Source organism: Glandiceps talaboti, chromosome 9 (genome assembly GCF_964340395.1).
Source record: "Glandiceps talaboti chromosome 9, keGlaTala1.1, whole genome shotgun sequence".
Classification (NCBI taxonomy): Eukaryota; Metazoa; Hemichordata; class Enteropneusta; family Spengelidae; genus Glandiceps; species Glandiceps talaboti.
In genome coordinates, this window is record NC_135557.1 from 3,636,192 (window position 1) to 3,656,732 (window position 20,541).

At 37.0% G+C, this 20,541-nt stretch overlaps 1 protein-coding gene across 2 annotated transcripts in view; it reads left to right on the forward strand.

Annotated features, from left to right (window-relative positions):
- Window positions 1–4,131: 4,131 nt before the first annotated feature.
- LOC144439659 (serine/threonine-protein phosphatase 2A 65 kDa regulatory subunit A beta isoform-like) overlaps window positions 4,132–20,541 on the forward strand; it is a 29,959-nt gene continuing 13,549 nt past the window's right edge. The window contains exons 1-9 of one of the 2 annotated variants that reach the window (XM_078128898.1): window positions 4,132–4,226; window positions 5,962–6,052; window positions 7,837–7,937; window positions 9,130–9,362; window positions 10,058–10,211; window positions 15,956–16,111; window positions 16,515–16,700; window positions 17,944–18,029; window positions 18,683–18,905. In XM_078128898.1, the coding sequence (XP_077985024.1) occupies window positions 4,146–4,226; window positions 5,962–6,052; window positions 7,837–7,937; window positions 9,130–9,362; window positions 10,058–10,211; window positions 15,956–16,111; window positions 16,515–16,700; window positions 17,944–18,029; window positions 18,683–18,905 (1,311 nt within the window). In that variant the 5' untranslated portion in view covers window positions 4,132–4,145. The remainder of the gene's footprint in view (window positions 4,227–5,961; window positions 6,053–7,836; window positions 7,938–9,129; window positions 9,363–10,057; window positions 10,212–15,955; window positions 16,112–16,514; window positions 16,701–17,943; window positions 18,030–18,682; window positions 18,906–20,541) is intronic. The other variant, XM_078128899.1, reaches the window with a different exon arrangement.

Genomic DNA, 20,541 nt, shown 5'->3' on the forward strand with positions numbered 1-20,541 from the left:
ATGTCTATATGCATTAACCATATATACTCTTCACGGTATATGCAATGTCTGTATGCATTAACCATATATACTCTTCACGGTATATACAATGTCTGTATGCATTAACCATATACTCTTCACGGTATATACAATGTCTATATGCATTAACCATATACTCTTCACGGTATATACAATGTCTATATGCATTAACCATATACTCTTCACGGTATATACAATGTCTGTATGCATTAACCATATACTCTTCACGGTATATGCAATGTCTGTATGCATTAACCATATATACTCTTCACGGTATATACAATGTCTGTATGCATTAACCATATACTCTTCACGGTATATACAATGTCTATATGCATTAACCATATACTCTTCACGGTATATGCAATGTCTGTATGCATTAACCATATACTCTTCACGGTATATACAATGTCTATATGCATTAACCATATACTCTTCACGGTATATGCAATGTCTGTATGCATTAACCATATATACTCTTCACGGTATATACAATGTCTATATGCATTAACCATATATACTCTTCACGGTATATACAATGTCTGTATGCATTAACCATATATACTCTTCACGGTATATACAATGTCTATATGCATTAACCATATATACTCTTCACGGTATATACAATGTCTATATGCATTAACCATATATACTCTTCACGGTATATACAATGTCTATATGCATTAACCATATACTCTTCACGGTATATACAATGTCTATATGCATTAACCATATACTCTTCACGGTATATACAATGTCTATATGCATTAACCATATACTCTTCACGGTATATACAATGTCTGTATGCATTAACCATATACTCTTCACGGTATATGCAATGTCTATATGCATTAACCATATATACTCTTCACGGTATATGCAATGTCTGTATGCATTAACCATATATACTCTTCACGGTATATACAATGTCTGTATGCATTAACCATATACTCTTCACGGTATATACAATGTCTATATGCATTAACCATATACTCTTCACGGTATATACAATGTCTATATGCATTAACCATATACTCTTCACGGTATATACAATGTCTGTATGCATTAACCATATACTCTTCACGGTATATGCAATGTCTGTATGCATTAACCATATATACTCTTCACGGTATATACAATGTCTGTATGCATTAACCATATACTCTTCACGGTATATACAATGTCTATATGCATTAACCATATACTCTTCACGGTATATGCAATGTCTGTATGCATTAACCATATACTCTTCACGATATATACAATGTCTATATGCATAACCATATACTCTTCACGGTATATGCAATGTCTGTATGCATTAACCATATATACTCTTCACGGTATATACAATGTCTATATGCATTAACCATATATACTCTTCACGGTATATACAATGTCTGTATGCATTAACCATATATACTCTTCACGGTATATACAATGTCTATATGCATTAACCATATATACTCTTCACGGTATATACAATGTCTGTATGCATTAACCATATATACTCTTCACGGTATATACAATGTCTGTATGCATTAACCATATACTCTTCACGGTATATACAATGTCTATATGCATTAATTAACGAAGAGACAAAATCTTGCTCAATCCATTTGAAATCAACATTTCTCTAGTTTTGTATTATTTTTTTGTATTTTTTTAAAAATAAAAACCTGGGTCAGTGTGCTATCGACAGAATTCTTGTTTAATACCGATGGGATACATAATATGTGTATATTAAAAATGTGTTAATTTCAATATAAGTCGCACAGTTATGAAGACTTTTTTATAGTTTGTGTGGCTTATTTGAAAGAAGACTGTAGCAACTGAATTACTATGACTTCCTCATAGTCTACCAACGAGGGCGCTCTATCCCGAACACCTTCGAGCTTCCGAACTGCGGGCCTGGCCTGGGACCTAGGTTGATTCAACATATGTCAAGGCTGTCGTCTTACTCCTGATGGAATGTCGGAATGACAACACTTTTACTTTTACTGCTATACACAGTATAAATATTAATGTTTCAAAAGCTGAATTTATGTAAACAAAACTCTCTCTACATCTTTCAGTTCAATCACAGTCGTTTTCAGCAATAAAAGTGATCTTATCTAGCAGGTAAAACAACACTTACAACTACTTGCCAAATGATCGACAGTGGCCATTACATGTTATGTACAGTCTTCTGACGAACACCCCCTGTTCTAACTGTAATATATAATTATTTGTCGAGCAAAACAACTTTGTAGTATACCCATGAAAAAAATGTTTCCTAATGATATAGAAATACCCGTGTATTGACCACCCAGAATTGTTGATGGCCTGGGGCCGGGAGTACAGAATAAAGTCGATCTTTTTAATTCCCCACACATTATCATATAATGACAGATCATATGACAACTGTTACAATGTTGGCAGTTTATCTACTCTGTTTAGCAATGCTGGGACAAGTAATGATTGGCTGAATCCGATTCCAAATTGCTATAATTGGGATATGAGTTTATAGGCTTAAGGTCCTCTGGTCAGTCGATATATTTAATGATATACACGACTCGTACTGTTGAAATAAACTTCAATACATTTCACATATAGGTTAACTACATCTTACATAGTTGTTCTTGTCATTGTTCATATTTGGAACGAATAAAACCATTTTTGTACACATTTCAGACGTGTTTTACTATATAGCTGTGTAAGATTTTAGCCCGTAGACTTGCTTTGCTGCACATGTAACTATCTCTGGAATTGAGTGTGTGGTTGGAGGAGGGGGGGGGGGGTTCTTGCGAGACTGTAACGCCAAGATAATCTGGGATATGTAAGACTGTGTGTGGAGGGAATAGCAACTGAGCGAATGTTTATAAAATTCAGAAACGTTTGAATTTAGCTAGAACTTCAACTCGACGTCGTGTTGTGTAAGACTTTAACTTTAACTTCATTAAGGGCTAAACCATTTGCTTTCAAAGGGGGGCGCGGGCCGGAGGATTTCGACCCAATAGCATTTTTTTACAATTCAACCACCATGACAGCAATTTTTTTCGAGAGCAACTAGACAGCAAACTATTTTTGCCAAGTATGGGTTCAACAATTTGTCTTAAACATATGCTTTAAATTTGACTTGTCGTCGTGTCGTGTCACGTCCCTTGGGGGGGGGGTGTACCACTAGCCAGGTCTTGTAGGGGTGTGTGGCTAATGCTGCTGGAGATTTTCGAAATGTAAGGACTAAAAGAATGCTTTCTGGTGCTATTTTAACATGTTGAGGTAGTAAGTAATATGAGGTAAAATTTGAATTAAAGTACAAGGGAACAGTGTAGGGGTGGGTACACCTAGAAACTTTTGAAATTTAAGGACTAAAAGAGTACTATCTGGTGTCATTTTAACATACCAAGGTGATAACAATACCCTTTCCTGGTCATAATTGAAATTTGAATTCAGAGAATTAAGATCAAGAAAAATCCTCAAAGTATATTGTTGCATACCATATCATTTAAAATTATTTTATCATTATGAAACATTACAGTATTCACTCAAGGTACTTAGTCAGGTCAGTATTGTTAGTAATTTGATTTGATGGTTTAGTAGTGTTTTGGTTTGTTTCAGCATTTGCCAACAGTTATAGTATAAAACTTGGACAAACTTTAGGTTCGCACGGCACATGTACCTGGGAATTTGACATTTGTAGTTTACAGCTTATTTTTTTAGCTCATACCCTGGAAACATTTTTTTCTGTTTTGAGTTGGTGAGCATACCTTTGTGTCTTTCTTTTGACCGGCGACAATTTTTTTTCTCTCGAAAATCTTCCAAGCCCCCCCCCCCCCCCCCCCCCGAAATCGAATAATATCCTAATGGGGCGGATATCCTTGAATCATAAAGTTCCTCGGGTCTTGCTTCCAGTTCGGAAATGTAAATCAAATGTAAATGTATAAACAATACCCAGTTGTGATATTTCCAAATAGATGTTTTAAATCTTGAATTGTGTATTTGCTTGCATATTGACGATCATGAATGATTGACGACCAGGATTGGACGACAAAGTTACCTTGCAAATTGCGCCCTCTGTGGTAGCTTCACTCAAAATCTGCCCTTGTACTTACTTTCTGAAACCCGTAATTCGCTCAAAAAAATCCAAGATGGCGACAAGTGAGACCGGAGACGACTCCTTGTACCCTATTGCTGTTCTCATTGACGAACTCAGAAATGAAGATGTTCAGGTAATTTTTATCTCGTGGTATTCTTAGTTAAGTTGCGAATCATACTGGGAATTTTGAAACATGTAGACGGTATGGTTCCTGAAATAGAATACATTTCACCTACGTAGGTCATGTTGTGACAGCGTCGTCACAGACACAAGCATAGCGAGCTCAGTGCAGTTGGAAATGACCGGTTTATGTCTTGCTTGTCGGTGCGACTAATTCAAACAATTGTTGTTTGAAGGGTAGAATGTGGGCACCATCTATCGATACTCTGGTGTTCCAAAACAAACGTTATAATGCACCGATTTATACATCTTTGAATAATCTTACGTCGTTATGTAATTGTAACTTGTAAATTCGTGCTTTGCTAGTTAGCTGTCCGGTCCCTGTCAACGATCACTGATGTGTGTAAACATCGAAAACACAGAAGCACTGTGCCACTAATAAGCCATCAAACTGTTGGGGGTATCTGATCTGTCAGAAACCATCATCAAAATGTGTTATCCCAACGAGACAAGTTTCTTATTGTGTAGTGATTTGTTTGTTACACAATGTTCGAGTATTTTCAAATTGATTTCTTGTTATATGCCCGCCCTCAGTCATGGGAAGTCACGAATGAAATTTTGAAGTGAACTCTCATATTTCCAAACTAAAGAATGACTTCCCGTTCTGAAAAATATAAAAGTTTCCAAAGTTTTATATAATTATCATCTAATAATGTTTGATAAATACTACTGTATGTATGTATGTTTTTGTAAATAAACCCAATTCAGATAAAAATGAAATCGAAGTATATTTATAAATTATATGATTAGTTTTATGTCAAATTAGGGTACTGGTGAGTACTTGTTTCATTAACTGTTGCTGTAATCATGTGATTGAGCAACCTTTCATGATTCCTAGTAGAAGGAAATAGAATGTTTTGAAGACTATTTTCAGGAATAATGATGTCATAGCGATCTTTGAATTGTAAATATTTGTGTTCAAAGGTGATATAAGATAAGATCTCAAAGCAAGGGGGGGGGGGGAGTTGTTTGCACACCAAAAACTACTTGTGGAGAAAAACAGATTAAACTGTTATGTCTAGATGCAGTTGTTAGTTTGATCCTAGAAGAGTTCTGTCAGAAAGTACCACTGACTGACAACTACACCGTATTGACTAGTTAATTAGTTATATTAGGCATATACTGGAAGGAGACTGGACTCAATCTTCAATGTAATAACAATATTGCATTGGATAAAGCCTCTAATAACCATTTGTTAGACCCTGTTTTGCTTAACTACAGTGTAGTAACAATGTACAAGGGATATCGCCTTGTTTATTTTACTGATGTGTGAACTCTAGCAATTTGACCATTTTATTTTGGTCACATTGTTGTTTTAATAAACCATGTATAGATCTCTTTCTACTATGGGAGGATTTGTAATCAAATATTAGTTTGATCTAGCATTGATATATTTGTAACCCTAATGTCACCATTTCTTTTAATTGATTCAAGTTTTATGTTTTAAAAATTATACACTTTGCATATTATTGGTCCAATGTTTTAAAATTATACACTTTGCATATTATTGGTCCAATGTTTTGCATCCTACTAAACATTTGAGAATCAATCATATAATGTACCAGAGTTCCTTATTCAGATAGGGCTTCCTCAAATCTCAGGACTCTGCAGCTTTTGTATACTAAATTCACTTCAGCTAGCATGAATGATTATAATTAATGGTAACTGTACTTTCTATACTGTTACAGCTACGACTGAACAGCATCAAAAAGTTATCTACTATTGCATTAGCTTTGGGAGTGGAACGAACACGCAGTGAACTTATACCATTCTTAACAGGTAAGGAAATGTATTGAAATATAGGTGGAATAACTTGCAATTGTTTCTGATACATATATCTCACTGCCAATACAAATCAACATTACTGAGGCATGCAAGATTCAAACACAAAGCATTATTTGCACAGTGAAATAAAATGTAATATATGATGGGCTAGCATGCTATCCGTGTCTGTATTTTGTTGATGTAATTTTGTAACATCAAACGTTGTGTGAGATTGTACTGCCAAATTGAAACTCTATAGTCTCTCTAGTGTGGTAGTAACATTGTACTGCCTAATTGAAACTCCAGAGGTCGCAGTAGCTTTTTTTCTGATGCGTCCCTGGGACGTATTCCTGCCAAAATTAGCGTCAAAAACACATTACGATGCATCTTTTCCAAATTTGCTTGCACATAGTCACTGCATGTCTTTCAGATGTACACTGAATACGTTACAAATGTAAATACATGTACACGAACACATCAGTATCATTCTCCCGCACATCGTATACAAGTACGTAGTTTGCACTTACAAAAAGAAAACATTTATATGCAAGAATACGCTATACAGTGGTTTAACTTCATCTTTCTAGACTTTCGATTTTCTATGGTAATCACTCTCTAAAAATATGTGCTCGGAGAACGAACTCTGGATAAATATATAGCGGAGTGGGAGAAGATGTGTCGAAACCTCGTATCGTATAAATCCAGAGCTGATGTTAGGACAGTTCTTGGAGTCGGACCGTACGGAGTACATTAAACTACATGTACACTATGATACAAAACCGCAATGCACAAACTAAGTTCCATGACATGTATGATGAAGTATGAACGACAGCGTGAACTTTCAATTTGACAGAGACACAGTTGTAAAAGTTTGATACAAATTTTGTGTCGTTGAGGAGAACTGCTAACTCGGTATACACCAAGATAATCGTTTATTCTTGAACGATGCGTTACGTGAACCATGGATGTATTAGTGAGACGAAGCTTCGAAGAGCATGTAGTGAACTGGAAATTCACGTAATGCATTCGATCCCGTAACGAAGCCCCAAAAAAGTTTCAGTTTTAGTGAGAATGAAATGGTGATGTGGCAGTATGAGGTTTTCAGCATAGACTACTGTCCACCGATGTGGTCTATTTAATCATCATTCACTTGAGAGGAAAGATGCTTCACCACGATGGCCGGCCGTGCTATCGATGGTGCCTAACCACGTCTGTTAATAAGTAACCAATCATGTGGATAAGTAATAATGATAATCATGTAGTTTCTAAACTACCCAAGACGTGCTCAGCACGTCAGGAAATGGTTGAAACGTTTTGTATACGATGGGTCATTTTCAAATTTGACAGGTCATACTGCACATAGAGATTAGACAGTAGTTACAATCAGAACTGACTCAATCCACGATGTCTAGTTCTACAATTTCGAAGCAAAGATGATAACCGTACATTTGCCAACAGTAAGCCCCATTTGTCCCCTGTTTATGACGCGTCCCCATTGACGCATATATCCAAAAAAATGCGTCCCAAGTGTCAAATAGTGCGTCAAATACGCACAAATAACGCGTTAACACGACCTTTGAACTCTATAGTCTCGCTAGTGTCGTAGTATGTGACAAGATTCCAATCACTACCATGTTATATCATGATTAGATTATCGTATAATTATTTCTTGAATAAAATCACTTATTTAATCTACATGTCTGTGATACTCTCTTAGTTGAACCCAACTTATATCATTGTCAGGATGACAAATATCTAATGCTACCATGTTCATCATTTTCTATTTCCTGTTTCTTCAGATACCATTTATGATGAGGATGAGGTTCTATTGGCATTGGCCGAACAGTTAGGGAGTTTTACCCCCTTAGTTGGTGGTGCTGAGCATGTACACTGCCTACTGGTAAGTCTTAAGCTATATTGTAAAGAACGGTCATGAACAGTCTTGGGTCACAAGTCCACTTACATACAGACAAATTTAGTATGTATGAATTTAAAATACATGTGTTTCTCAAACAAAAACTAGAGAAAACCATATTACCTAAGTAGAAACAGTGACTGGATGTTTCAGGCCAACACACATTGATTATTACTTACACCAAAATATGGTTCCTGTACCCTTTACTGTGTAGTGTCTAAAAAAAAAAACACCTTTACTGTGTAGTGTCTAAAAGAAAAACACCTTTACTGTGTAGTGTCTAAAAAAACCCACCTTTACTGTGTAGTGTCTAAAAAAAACAAACACCTTTACTGTGTAGTGTCTAAAAAAACCACCTTTACTGTGTAGTGTCTAAAAGAAAAACACCTTTACTGTGTAGTGTCTAAAAAAAAACCACCTTTACTGTGTAGTGTCTAAAAGAAAAACACCTTTACTGTGTAGTGTCTAAAAGAAAAACACCTTTACTGTGTAGTGTCTAAAAAAACACCTTTACTGTGTAGTGTCTAAAAAAAACCACCTTTACTGTGTAGTGTCTAAAAAAAACCACCTTTACTGTGTAGTGTCTAAAAAAAACCACCTTTACTGTGTAGTGTCTAAAAAAAAACACATTTACTGTGTAGTGTCTAAAAAAAAACACCTTTACTGTGTAGTGTCTAAAAAAAAACACCTTGTGAACATTACATATTTTGTATACTGATAATCACATCTCTAATGATTATGACAGAACCACATGACACATGAGTGCAAGTGTGGCATACTCAGGGTAGTTACAAGAATGCATACAGTCTCCTCTGCACTTGTACTTTCATGAACATCACAAGTGAAAGTATAGCAGGACTAGTGCAAATACCCCCTGAGTACCCACACTGACACTCACATGGCATGGGGTTCTGAGTACCCACACTGGCACTCACATGGCATGGGGTTCTGTTACTATCACATATAACAACAAATTTCCGTTAAAATGACACTAAGCGATCATATGCTTTCGTGTAGAACAATTGATTGCATCCACATTTGCATATCATGTGCATGCAGGTATGCAATAATGGTTTCAGTATTGCGTATACCACTAGTATGTGTGTGCACCGGTCCAAGTAATCTCTGGTACATACAATGTAATGTAATAGTGTTATTTCTTTTCTCTTTCTCTCAGCCACCACTAGAAAGCTTAGCAACAGTTGAAGAGACAGTGGTCAGAGATAAAGCTGTGGATTCTCTACGTAAAATCTCTACAGAACACTCGTCATCTGATTTAGAATCTCACTTTGTACCACTAGTAAAACGTTTATCTGGTGGTGATTGGTTTACATCTAGGACTTCAGCATGTGGACTGTTTAGTGTGTGTTACCCTAGAGTCTCCAATAATATGAAGGCAGAACTCAGAAAGTAAGTCAGACATTTCAGTATTATGACATAGTGACTACCCCTACCCCATCTAATAAAAGTCTGCAATAATATGAAAGCAGAAAGTAAGTCAGTAGTGACTACCCCTACCCCCATTTGATATTTTTAGAAGTGGAAGCTTGTAATATTTTGACAGCAAACTATTTGATATTACAATCACTGCAATGTACTAAAAAACAACACTTATGCTTTACATGATTCTGGTAGTATTCAAGCATGTAAATATGGCAGATATGTCCCTTCGTAATTTGTTGTTGGGGCAGTATTTTAGGTCTAAGTGAAACATTCAATATGATAATTTATGGGAATTAATAATTTTATGATCATATCTGCAATATTACAGGCAGTGAAATGTTTAGTTTCACATAATTTGTGGTAATCTGGGAAGTGAATATATCATCCATACTTTATTCCAGAAGGAAAGGGTTTAGTTTGATTTTCACAATATTCCAAGATGTGACTCGAGTACACATGTACATAGTCTATGCAGTATTTCAGGAGAAATACTGGCCGTATGTGTAGTCTATAATTTGTGATTTCTGTGTTTTTCTTGGAAAGAAAGAGTTTGTATATTGTGTGTCATATTCTAGGATGTGCGATAATGGTTTTATACAGTGTATTATTTCAGTTTACAAATCATCGTTGGTCTAATATCATGTCTTCATTTTTATCGGCAGTCATTTTCGTAACTTATGTGGTGACGACACCCCAATGGTACGAAGGGCCGCAGCTAGCAAACTAGGAGAATTTGCCAAGGCTGTAGAGCTGGAATATCTCAAGTCAGACATCATACCGCTATTTGTCAATTTAGCTGGTGATGAACAGGTACATGTACGTCTCCAATTTGGCAACAATGTTGCAATGTCCAAAAGACATGTTTTCTTTGTTTTTGATTTGATGTGTACTAACAATGTATTTTCACTAAAGATACTAATGTACATCATCATTATTAAGATAAAACATGTCATAGCATGCTGAAAGGTTTGCATTTCCGTTTCATCATCATCATCATCATTATATCTAACCAACAACATTTCTAAACTTGTAGAACCTTTTTGTCCGTCACAGACCACACTAAAGCCTTGTTACAATGAAAACCCTTGACAGAGGGGGACACTTCTTTTGTACAATTGACAGGAGGGGGATACTTGTACAATTGACAGGAGGGGGATACTTGTACAATTGACAGGAGGGGGATACTTATTTTGTACAATTGACAGGAGGGGATACTTGTACAATTGACAGGAGGGGATACTTGTACAGTTGACAGGACGGGGATACTTATACAATTGACAGGAGGGGGATACTTATTTTGTACAATTGACAGGAGGGGGATACTTGTACAATTGACAGGAGGGGGATACTTGTACAATTGACAGGAGGGGGATACTTGTACAATTGACAGGAGGGGGATACTTGTACAATTGACAGGAGGGGGATACTTATTTTGTACAATTGACAGGAGGGGATACTTGTACAATTGACAGGAGGGGATACTTGTACAGTTGACAGGAGGGGGATACTTGTACAATTGAGAGGACGGGACACTTGTACAATTGACAGGAGGGGATACTTATTTTGTACAATTGACAGGAGAGGGATACCTTTTTTGTACAATTGACAGGAGGGGGATACCTTTTTGTACAATTGTGTAGTCTTCAAATTTTTCACAACATGTTGAGACTCTATGGAATATAGAACTCAAGTTTTACACAACCCTGGAACAGAGAGGGGCAATCTGTTATTTCAAGTTTACTTAACCCTGAAACGGGGAGGGGGCGAGGGGTTCTGTTATTTCAAGTTTTACACAACCCTGGAACAGAGAGGAGCAGTCTGTTGTTTCAAGTTTAATACAACTCTCTTAACTGTAAGCGGCGAGTTGAAATGCATAGGATACTTTTCTGACTCAAAGCTCAATGCCTGTGACATACACACCCCATTTTTAACTACAAGGGACTTCATTATCACAAGGCTCTAGTGTATCCATGGTAACATAAGACTGACTATTGTGGAATGCTTTTATTGATGCTTTGGACAAATTTTCACTGTTTCCTCTTTGTCATTTTACACTGAATTGAAATCATGTATAAAATTCGTTATTGTTTTCAAACATATACATCAAATTCAGATAAGATCAACAATTTCCCAATGAAGTGAAAATTTTACTCCTTTCCAAACAAAAGTGTTCCACAGACTTCAACTATGTTTCAGTCTTAGAAAGAGATCTTTGTAACTAATGTTAACAATTATAAGATTAGTGGATACAAAGTACCAGCTGCTGAAAACAGGGAACATAAATAACTTGAGTTTCTATATTATATTTTGAAAATCTTGATTCATTTTGAAAACAGCGGGGGAGAAAGGGAGTGGATAATGTAGTAAGACTCGGATCTGTACTCACAGTGTTAAAGATGACAGTACAAGCCCTCAACAGTTTCCTTGGTGTTTTGTCAATTGTGGACAATTTTAAAGTTATCCAAATTACTTGAGGGTCTAACAGGTATACTAGAAAGAAAGTAGATAGAATTAGTTAAATGTTCAGTGATGGTATGTGTGTCTATTAATATTTACATGTCCTCTTTGAGTTAACAAAAGTTGTCTTTTTAGTGTGAAATTGTGAAATCTTGGATTCAACATTGACGTCAAAATTAGAGTTGTACATTGTGCTTACCTGGCTGTAGAGCCATGCCAATATTGAACTGGAAGAGATTAATTTATGTACTTATGGAATAACACCAATCTGATTAAAATCAGATGTAGATGTCGGCTAATCGTGCACTGCTATCTTACCATCGTTATTTAGCTTGAATTGACCTTCGTAGTACATGTTTACATTTTTTAGCCTGATCGCCTCCTCTACATCTGAACACGCCACCATGCAAACGAATTACTGCTCACAGAGCCTCACAACCAATCAGGCTGCGTCTTACTTGTCAGGGGCATACACGATAAATGTACGCATCGAATATCAACAAACATCAACAAACATTGAATATCAACAGGAAGTCCAGTAATTGAACGCGTAGGGGTTCCCTGTAGTAGGCTTCTCCTTAGTCTATCAGCTAGCCCTCGGATCTTCTTCCGATAAAATACGACACACAGCCAAACAACGCTATCGAGGATGGAACATCAGGCCCTCACATGCGAACTTCGTTCGCTTATAGTTATAGCATCGAAAGAAAGCCCGAACGTCTAGCAGCAAGACTAGCTTCTCCTCGAACGTAATCAGGTTGCGTCTTACTGAAGACAGTTTGTAGTGTACGCAACACCATGCAATGCACAGGGTTCATACACTTAAAAGTATAATTTTGAATGACATCTAATTGTCTGATGTGGACGAGAAGAAATTAACAAAGGTTCCCACATGGCACAAAATATTTAAAAGACAAGTGACACTAATCAAGACGTTTTAAAACCACGTTTGCACGCTAAGATTAAACGGAGAAACCTCTGTCCTATCCCCTTAGTAGTCGTTTCATCAAGCTGGTACATTGATCTTGTAAGATTTGAGTCACAGCATTCGTATAGTCTAATTCAGACATATCCAGAAAAAAAAATTAAAAACTAAACTGTGTCCTCATTATTGTATGTTTTGATGTGGCTAAATTATAGGTCACCAACAACTTTTTTTTCTTAAAAAACGTCATTTATGTAACGCAATTTCGCGTAATGAATAATTGATTCCGTTCAGCCCTTGCGTCTTGATGTTTATATACGGCCACGTGTTGAAGAACATCGTGATTTCACAACTCAACTTGACCATTTAGGAATGTTACTGTACTGACAAACATAAAAAAAAGTAGTTTATTCCCATTTATCGACGACAAGAAATTCAAAACTGCACTTCCACAACCCGGAAATTGAACTGCACTTCCCAAGGCCCTAGTATTGCCATGCGTGAGCTTGTAGTATGTCGACTTGTGCGCCAAACTTGTAACAATTTCTAGTCGTGGTTGGTGATACTTGATACTCACTACAATGTTACGATTACCTAACTAACAGACCTACTGTTACCCCCGGGACTTTTACAATATTATGTCGCTGAAATGACGACTGGACTCGGAGTAGCATTAGCCAAGATCGAAACAAACATTGCGGCGCCCATTCAACTAGCTATGCATACTAGGTACGGTCTGTGGGCAAAGTTTCTTGTGGAACGATCGGTTGACTGTCTGGTTTAATCAGCGTGATTCACCGTGGTGGCGAAAGACTTTGAAAATATTTCACCATTTCACATTTACGAGACTCAGTGTATAAATCATAGAATGGGTGGCTCAAGCACAGACATGTCGTTCGTCAATATTAATCGATCACGATCATTTTCCAGGGTAGGGAGCATTTTTCCAGGGTTTTCCAGAACCATTCGAACCCTGAATGCAATGCAAAGCGACCGAAATTTTCACGATAAGGACTTCTTTTTTTTTAGAAATTATATCTTAAATTTCCTCTTTTCTGGATTCATATAGCACAACTGTGCATTGTGGCAAATACTGCTATGAATCGTACAGTACTTCAAGCCTACTACAGAAAACGCGTAGGCGTTCGCTGAGATAAACATTGACACTGGGGGGGGGGGGGGGGGGGACGCATTCCAATGTAGCTAACATGTACATAAGACGAAATGCATAGAGGTACATCTAAACAAGAATTCTTTAATTACCGTAAATATATAGCAATACAATCACTGAAATTTTTTTTACATTTGAAATACTTCGTACGTTGTTGTTTGCGTGTGTGCACAAATAACGCCATGTAGTAATAGTAAAGGTAGGTCCACGTCCACTGAGCTATTGTACTTCGGCTCTGGAAGTTCAATTACTGGACTTCCTGTTGATATTCAATGTTTGTTGATGTTTGATGCGTCTGTATGCCCCTGTCAAGTAAGACGCAACCTGATTGGTTGCCTGTGTCTTAGTGAGCAGAAATTCGTTTGCATGGTGGCGTGTTCAGATGTAGAGGAGGCGATCAGGCTAAAAAATGTAAACATGTACTACGAAGGTCAATTCAAGCTAAATAACGATGGTAAGATAGCAATGCACGATTAGCCGACATCTACATCGGATTTTAATCAGATTGGGAATAACACAAGCTTTGTGGGAATGGTTTCTTTATTTGAGGAAATTTCTGTTGAGAAATATTCAAATATATGAAGTTCAATTTTAGCCAGTGTTATTTTATAAAATAATTTTTTGAAAAGTTAAACATTGACCAGGAATGATTGTCTAAAATGTTTTTATCAAATTGTAAGTTTGGTAATTGTAATACAGTCAAACCTGTCTTAGCGGTCACCCTGACAGAGCGGCCACCTTCTCTAAGCAGTCACTTTGTGGCAGTCCCATGCAATTATACATGTTAATGACACTTGATAGAACGGCCACCTCTTTAACGCGGTCAGCGGCCACCTATTACCGGCCCAATTTGGTTATTATACCGTGTATAACGGTCGGTATCTTTGAGTTGAAACTCTCAATTGAAATAGAAAGTCGTCAGAGGTTGTCCGATGTTTTGTTTTATCGCCATATCGGTGTGAAAACACACACCTCCTTTGGTTAACAATAGGCACTGCACTACGGCAACAAGACAATGACGTAGTTCGTTCATGTTATTCACTACGGCCACACTGTGGGCATCACCCGGTAACATCAAACAGGGTGACCGTACCGCCAATAGACCCACAGTAATGTCAACGATACCCATTTAACACTTGCTGCAGTGCCGAAAGGAGTCAGAAACTTTACCGTACAAGGAAACATCGAAGTACAGTTGACAGGTCGTAGGTCAAAGTGCGTCATCACGTAACACGTGAACCACAGTCACTCTGTGCGTGAACGTAAACAAAACATCAATGGCGGCAACTGTGTTTCGGAGCGAGAGCTTCGTACATTTACCATTCTATGCTTTTGCATCGTAGCTATCACGTCGTAACAAATTGTATCGCAGCATTATTTACCGTTATTCATCGAAACCATGGCGAAGGCTGTTCGGAAGACGTTGACTTTGAACGAGAAGGTCAAGATTATCAGTCTGTACAAAGCGAGTGGTTCTGTGGGCTCACGCAAACTGGCTGAGAAGTATGGTGTTGGGCGTACCCAGATACTGATCATAAAGAAACGCAAGTCTGAATTTTTGGAGGAGTTCGAAAGCAACGCACCAGGTGATCGTAAAAGAAAGATTTGAAAGACGAAAAACTGTGCTACATAAATTTGTAATTGGACTAGACTATTCATGATTGATATTTTTCACAGAAACTGCAAAATTACTTCTAGAATGTATGCAAAGCAGAGTTGTCATTGAATTGTAAATACATGTACATGTATTTTTGATGTGAGATTAAATAATTAGTTTTTAAACCCTTAATATTATGTTGTATTTAGTTTGTGTCCCCACTTCTCTTAACTTCTAAATGTTTTGGCCACCTGATTACAAAAAACAACCAACCCTCTACAGAAAGGCCACCTCTCTATAGTGGCCACATTTTGTTAGTCCCTTGGCTGACCACTATACACAGGTTTGACTGTATATATGATTTGAGTATATTAATGTACCTTGATATATGTGTTTGTGGTGTGTTCTAGGATTCAGTTAGACTGTTGTCTGTAGAAGCCTGTGTCAGTATTGCATCTCTGCTGAACCACGAGGATGTAGAGAATCTAGTGATGCCCACATTACGTGTGTGCGCCATTGATAAGTCATGGAGAGTACGATATATGGTGGCTGATAAATTTACAGAAGTAAGTCAAATTTGGACTTTTCATATCACAATATATGATGCTGGTGACTTATTTAGGCATTCTTTAAAAGTAATGTTACATTTAGTAGTTTTGTTGACATCTTTTGATTGAAAAAAAAAGCGTAAAAAAAGATCTCTAGCATTCAGTATTTTCCTTTTTTTATTGCTGTCAAATCTATGTGTACAATATCTAAGAAACTGCAATAAACGTTTGATTTGACTCTAAGAAATAACAAACAATTAGAACCAGAGGTATAAAAATAGCCAAGGAAAGCTTGCAGTTTCCATACGACTATATTGAAGTTTCAAAATGATAATTATCCAATGATTGAGAAGTCAAATAAACCCCAGTATAAAGGTGATTGGTGCTTAGATATTTATTTGACCATACTTCTTTATTGTAGCTTCAAAAAGCCGTTGGTCCAGGGATAGCCAAGCAAGATTTGGTACCAGCATTTCAAGGATTGTTAAAAGATTGTGAGGCTGAAGTGAGAGCTGCAGCAGCTCACAAAGTCAAGCAATTCTGTGAAGATCTGGACCCATCATCTAGGGAGACACTTATCATGAATAATATCCTGCCATGTATCAAGGTAAGACACACCACTTGGATTGCTAGATCTCAAGAGAAAGTGTTCACAAGAGGGTTTACAGACAATTGTTAAAGTGTTCACAAGGTTTTACAGACAATTGTTAAAGTGTTCACAAGAGGGTTTACAGACAATTGTTAAAGTGTTCACAAGCGGGTTTACAGACAATTGTTAAAGTGTTCACAAGGTTTTACAGACAATTGTTAAAGTGTTCACAAGGTTTTACAGACAATTGTTAAAGTGTTCACAAGAGGGTTTACAGACAATTGTTAAAGTGTTCACAAGAGGGCTTACAGACAATTGTTAAAGTGTTCACAAGGTTTTACAGACAATTGTTAAAGTGTTCACAAGAGGGTTTACAGACAATTGTTAAAGTGTTCACAAGGTTTTACAGACAATTGTTAAAGTGTTCACAAGAGGTTTTACAGACAATTGTTAAAGTGTTCACAAGAGGGCTTACAGACAATTGAGAATAAACAGTTCCTGGTGAAGAGTTAAAGGGAAGGAGTGTACCCCTAAGTAAAGTTTTTGATCGGTTCAAACCTGCCCAGAGTGGTTGGATTTGGTTACTTAACCACATGGATCAATATGTCAGGTGACGAATCTCAGTTTGACCTTACCAAACAATATGGATTTTCCTACAATCTCACTTTGACCTTACTAAACAATGCAGGTTTTTGTCTAGTGCACAATTGTACTACAAAAGTGACAGCTAGCAGTATATCAATTTTTTAATTTGATTCACATCAGCAATGAAGTATATTGTTATTAAGGCCTGAAAGGTGCAGTCATTGCTTCCACTTCTATAATGCCCTCACTAGGCTGGTTACATAAGTGCACCAATAGACCTGTTGCTGGTTCTATGGTGCATTGCACCGCTCTCCATACAATACCATGTATTGTGTACACGTTGAGGGTTTTGCACACGCTAGGTGGTGTCACTTGGCCGTACCCTAGGTTCATACTGTTACATAAAATCTGTCTCTGTCAATGACAGCATTTAGTCTTTGTTCTGTTAAATCACTCATACTCAAAGAAGTGTTCATGTCTTTCCATAATATTTTGATGAAAATGTTATTTCAAACGTACTAAAGACAAAACAAGACTAAACTTAACAACGTAAGCGACGTCCTCTTGCGCAGTGTATCTTGGAACCGGAAAATTGACTATGGCTGGACCTTCCACACTTATTGTTATTAATGCCACTGAAGACTAATGTAGTTGTGTTTTGTGTTTTATTTAACAGGAGTTGGTAGCTGACGCTAATCAGCATGTTAAAAGTGCATTAGCATCAGTTATTATGGGACTGTCACCTATCTTGGGCAAAGAGAAGTAAGTACATGCATATAGCATTTGTATGAACTGAGTCTGTCAAAATCCTACCTTGGAGTACAAATGACCAACTGAGTTGTGGTGTACGATACTGCTGAAACTTGACATTCACTTGACTTGACCTTATAAAATGAGTTAAAGTGACACAGTAACTTATGACATTGATTTGACCATATAAAATGAGTTAAAAAATACCCCAATAACTTATGATAATTCAATTGAACTATCTGTGAAAATGGTTATAACGTGTGGATATTAAATGACATATGACTCCAGAAGTAATACACTGGTGAAGAACCACTAGTTAATATCTGTGCGTGCATGTGTGCATGTGTTGTATGTGTATACAGTATGTAATGTATGTACATACATATTTGTGGTATAGGTGTGTGTGTGTGTGTGTGTGTGTGTGTGTGTGTGTTTGCCTATGTGTATGTATATAGGTAGGTAGGTAGGTATGTGTATAAGAGTGGAGTTGTGTGTTTCTGTATGTTTTGGTGTCTGTGAGTGGTGGTTGTTGAGAAGTAGCTATCCAGGTAGATTGATAGAGACATCAGTTGTTGTATTTACACCATGTTTCCTTGTGTAGTACCATTGAAATATTGTCATGTATTATGTTGATTCTAACACAATTATAATATTCCCTTTTGTAGCACCATTGAACATTTGTTGCCATTATTTTTGGTACAATTAAAGGATGAATGTCCGGAGGTCCGTCTCAATATCATCTCAAACCTGGATTGTGTTAACGAGGTGATAGGTATAAAGCAGCTTTCGCATTCATTGCTTCCAGCTATTGTTGAACTCGCTGAAGACACTAAATGGCGTGTACGGCTGGCTATTATTGAGTACATGCCCTTACTAGCAGGTCAATTGGTTAGTAGACTCATAACAATGATATACAACAAAGGGTGTACTCATTAATACTGGGATGTACACACACACAGGCTCTCTACAGTCATTGTGCGTCTACAACCTAACAAAAGTAACATAGCTGTAGTGTTGAACGTATTTCTACTTCTAAATCATATCACTCAAAGCTTGGCATTCACCTATATATCCTAATTTTAGGATCATTACCATCAAATGTGCCATGTGCCTCTCATATTAAATCTTATGATATGTTCTCAAAATATAATCATTGAAAACTTAGGCTGTTCAAATCAGCAATTAATAATGTTTAACTTGCCTCTGTTTGGTAATACCACAACTAACTTGATTTCTAAGGTGAGAGCTGTGATACCTCATTGGTAGAACAACAAAGATGACAATTTGTCATATTTGGACATTGGCAACCAAACAGCTAACCTTATTTGGAAGTTTAGAAATGCAATACCTCATTGGTAGAGCAACAAAGATGACAATTTGCCATATTTGGACATTGGCAACCAAACAGCTAACCTTATTTGGAAGTTAAAAATGCAATACCTCATTGGTAGAACAACAAAGATGATGATTTGCCTTATTTGGATATTTGGAAGTTTTCAAATCAGATACCTCATTGGCTGACAACAAACTTGTTGACTTGCCTTATTTGGATATTGACAAACAGAAGAACTAAATTTATTTTGAAGTGATGAAATCAGGGGTCTCGGTAATTGCTGACAACAAACTTGTTGACTAAGCAAATTTGGACATTGACAAACAAAATAACTAACCATATGCAGAAGATGGGATATCAGTAGACTCTCTCACAGTCCTCGGAACTTCGCATAAATAGCTAAAACTTGGGTTGTTTTGTATGTACTGAATAATTGTACCCGTATACTAGTATCTCAGTATCCCTAGCCCTGTACTGTGCGCCCTCATCAATCACATAGGGCTAACATTTTGTTGATGTGTTAGGCAAGCTTGGGAATCACCTAACACATCAACAAAAGGTTAGCCCTATGTAATTGATGAGGGCGCACAGTACAGGGATACTGGGATACTAGTATACGAGTACAATTATGCAGTAGATACCGGTACATACAAAACAACCCAAGTTTTAGCTATTTATACAAAGCTTCGAGGACTGTGAGAGAATCTAGGATATCAGATATCCCATTGTTGACAGACCAAAAACTTGCATTTGGAGGTGAACCAAAAAATTATGATGCATTTACCATATTTCGAAATAAGGAAATACCTTCAGCACAGCTTAGCTTTGGTTCAGTAACTGCTCAACTGCACAGAAGTATTGTGGACGTTGGTTCAGAGACACCGTTTAAACATGTACTGTCAAGTAAGAGTGGAAAGAGTGAGGTGTGTCAGTGTGTGGTTTGCCAGATTAGCAATCCAAAGTTAGTGTGTGTGCATGTAACTTTATAATACACAGTTTACCATTGACCAATCTCTGACTAAAGTGAGTGTGTATGTCCATGTAACTTGATAGTACACAGTTTACCAATTACCAATCTCTGACTAAAGTGAGTGTGTATGTCCATGTAACTTGATAGTACACAGTTTACCAATTACCAATCTCTGACTAAAGTGAGTGTGTGTCCATGTAACTTGATAGTACACAGTTTTT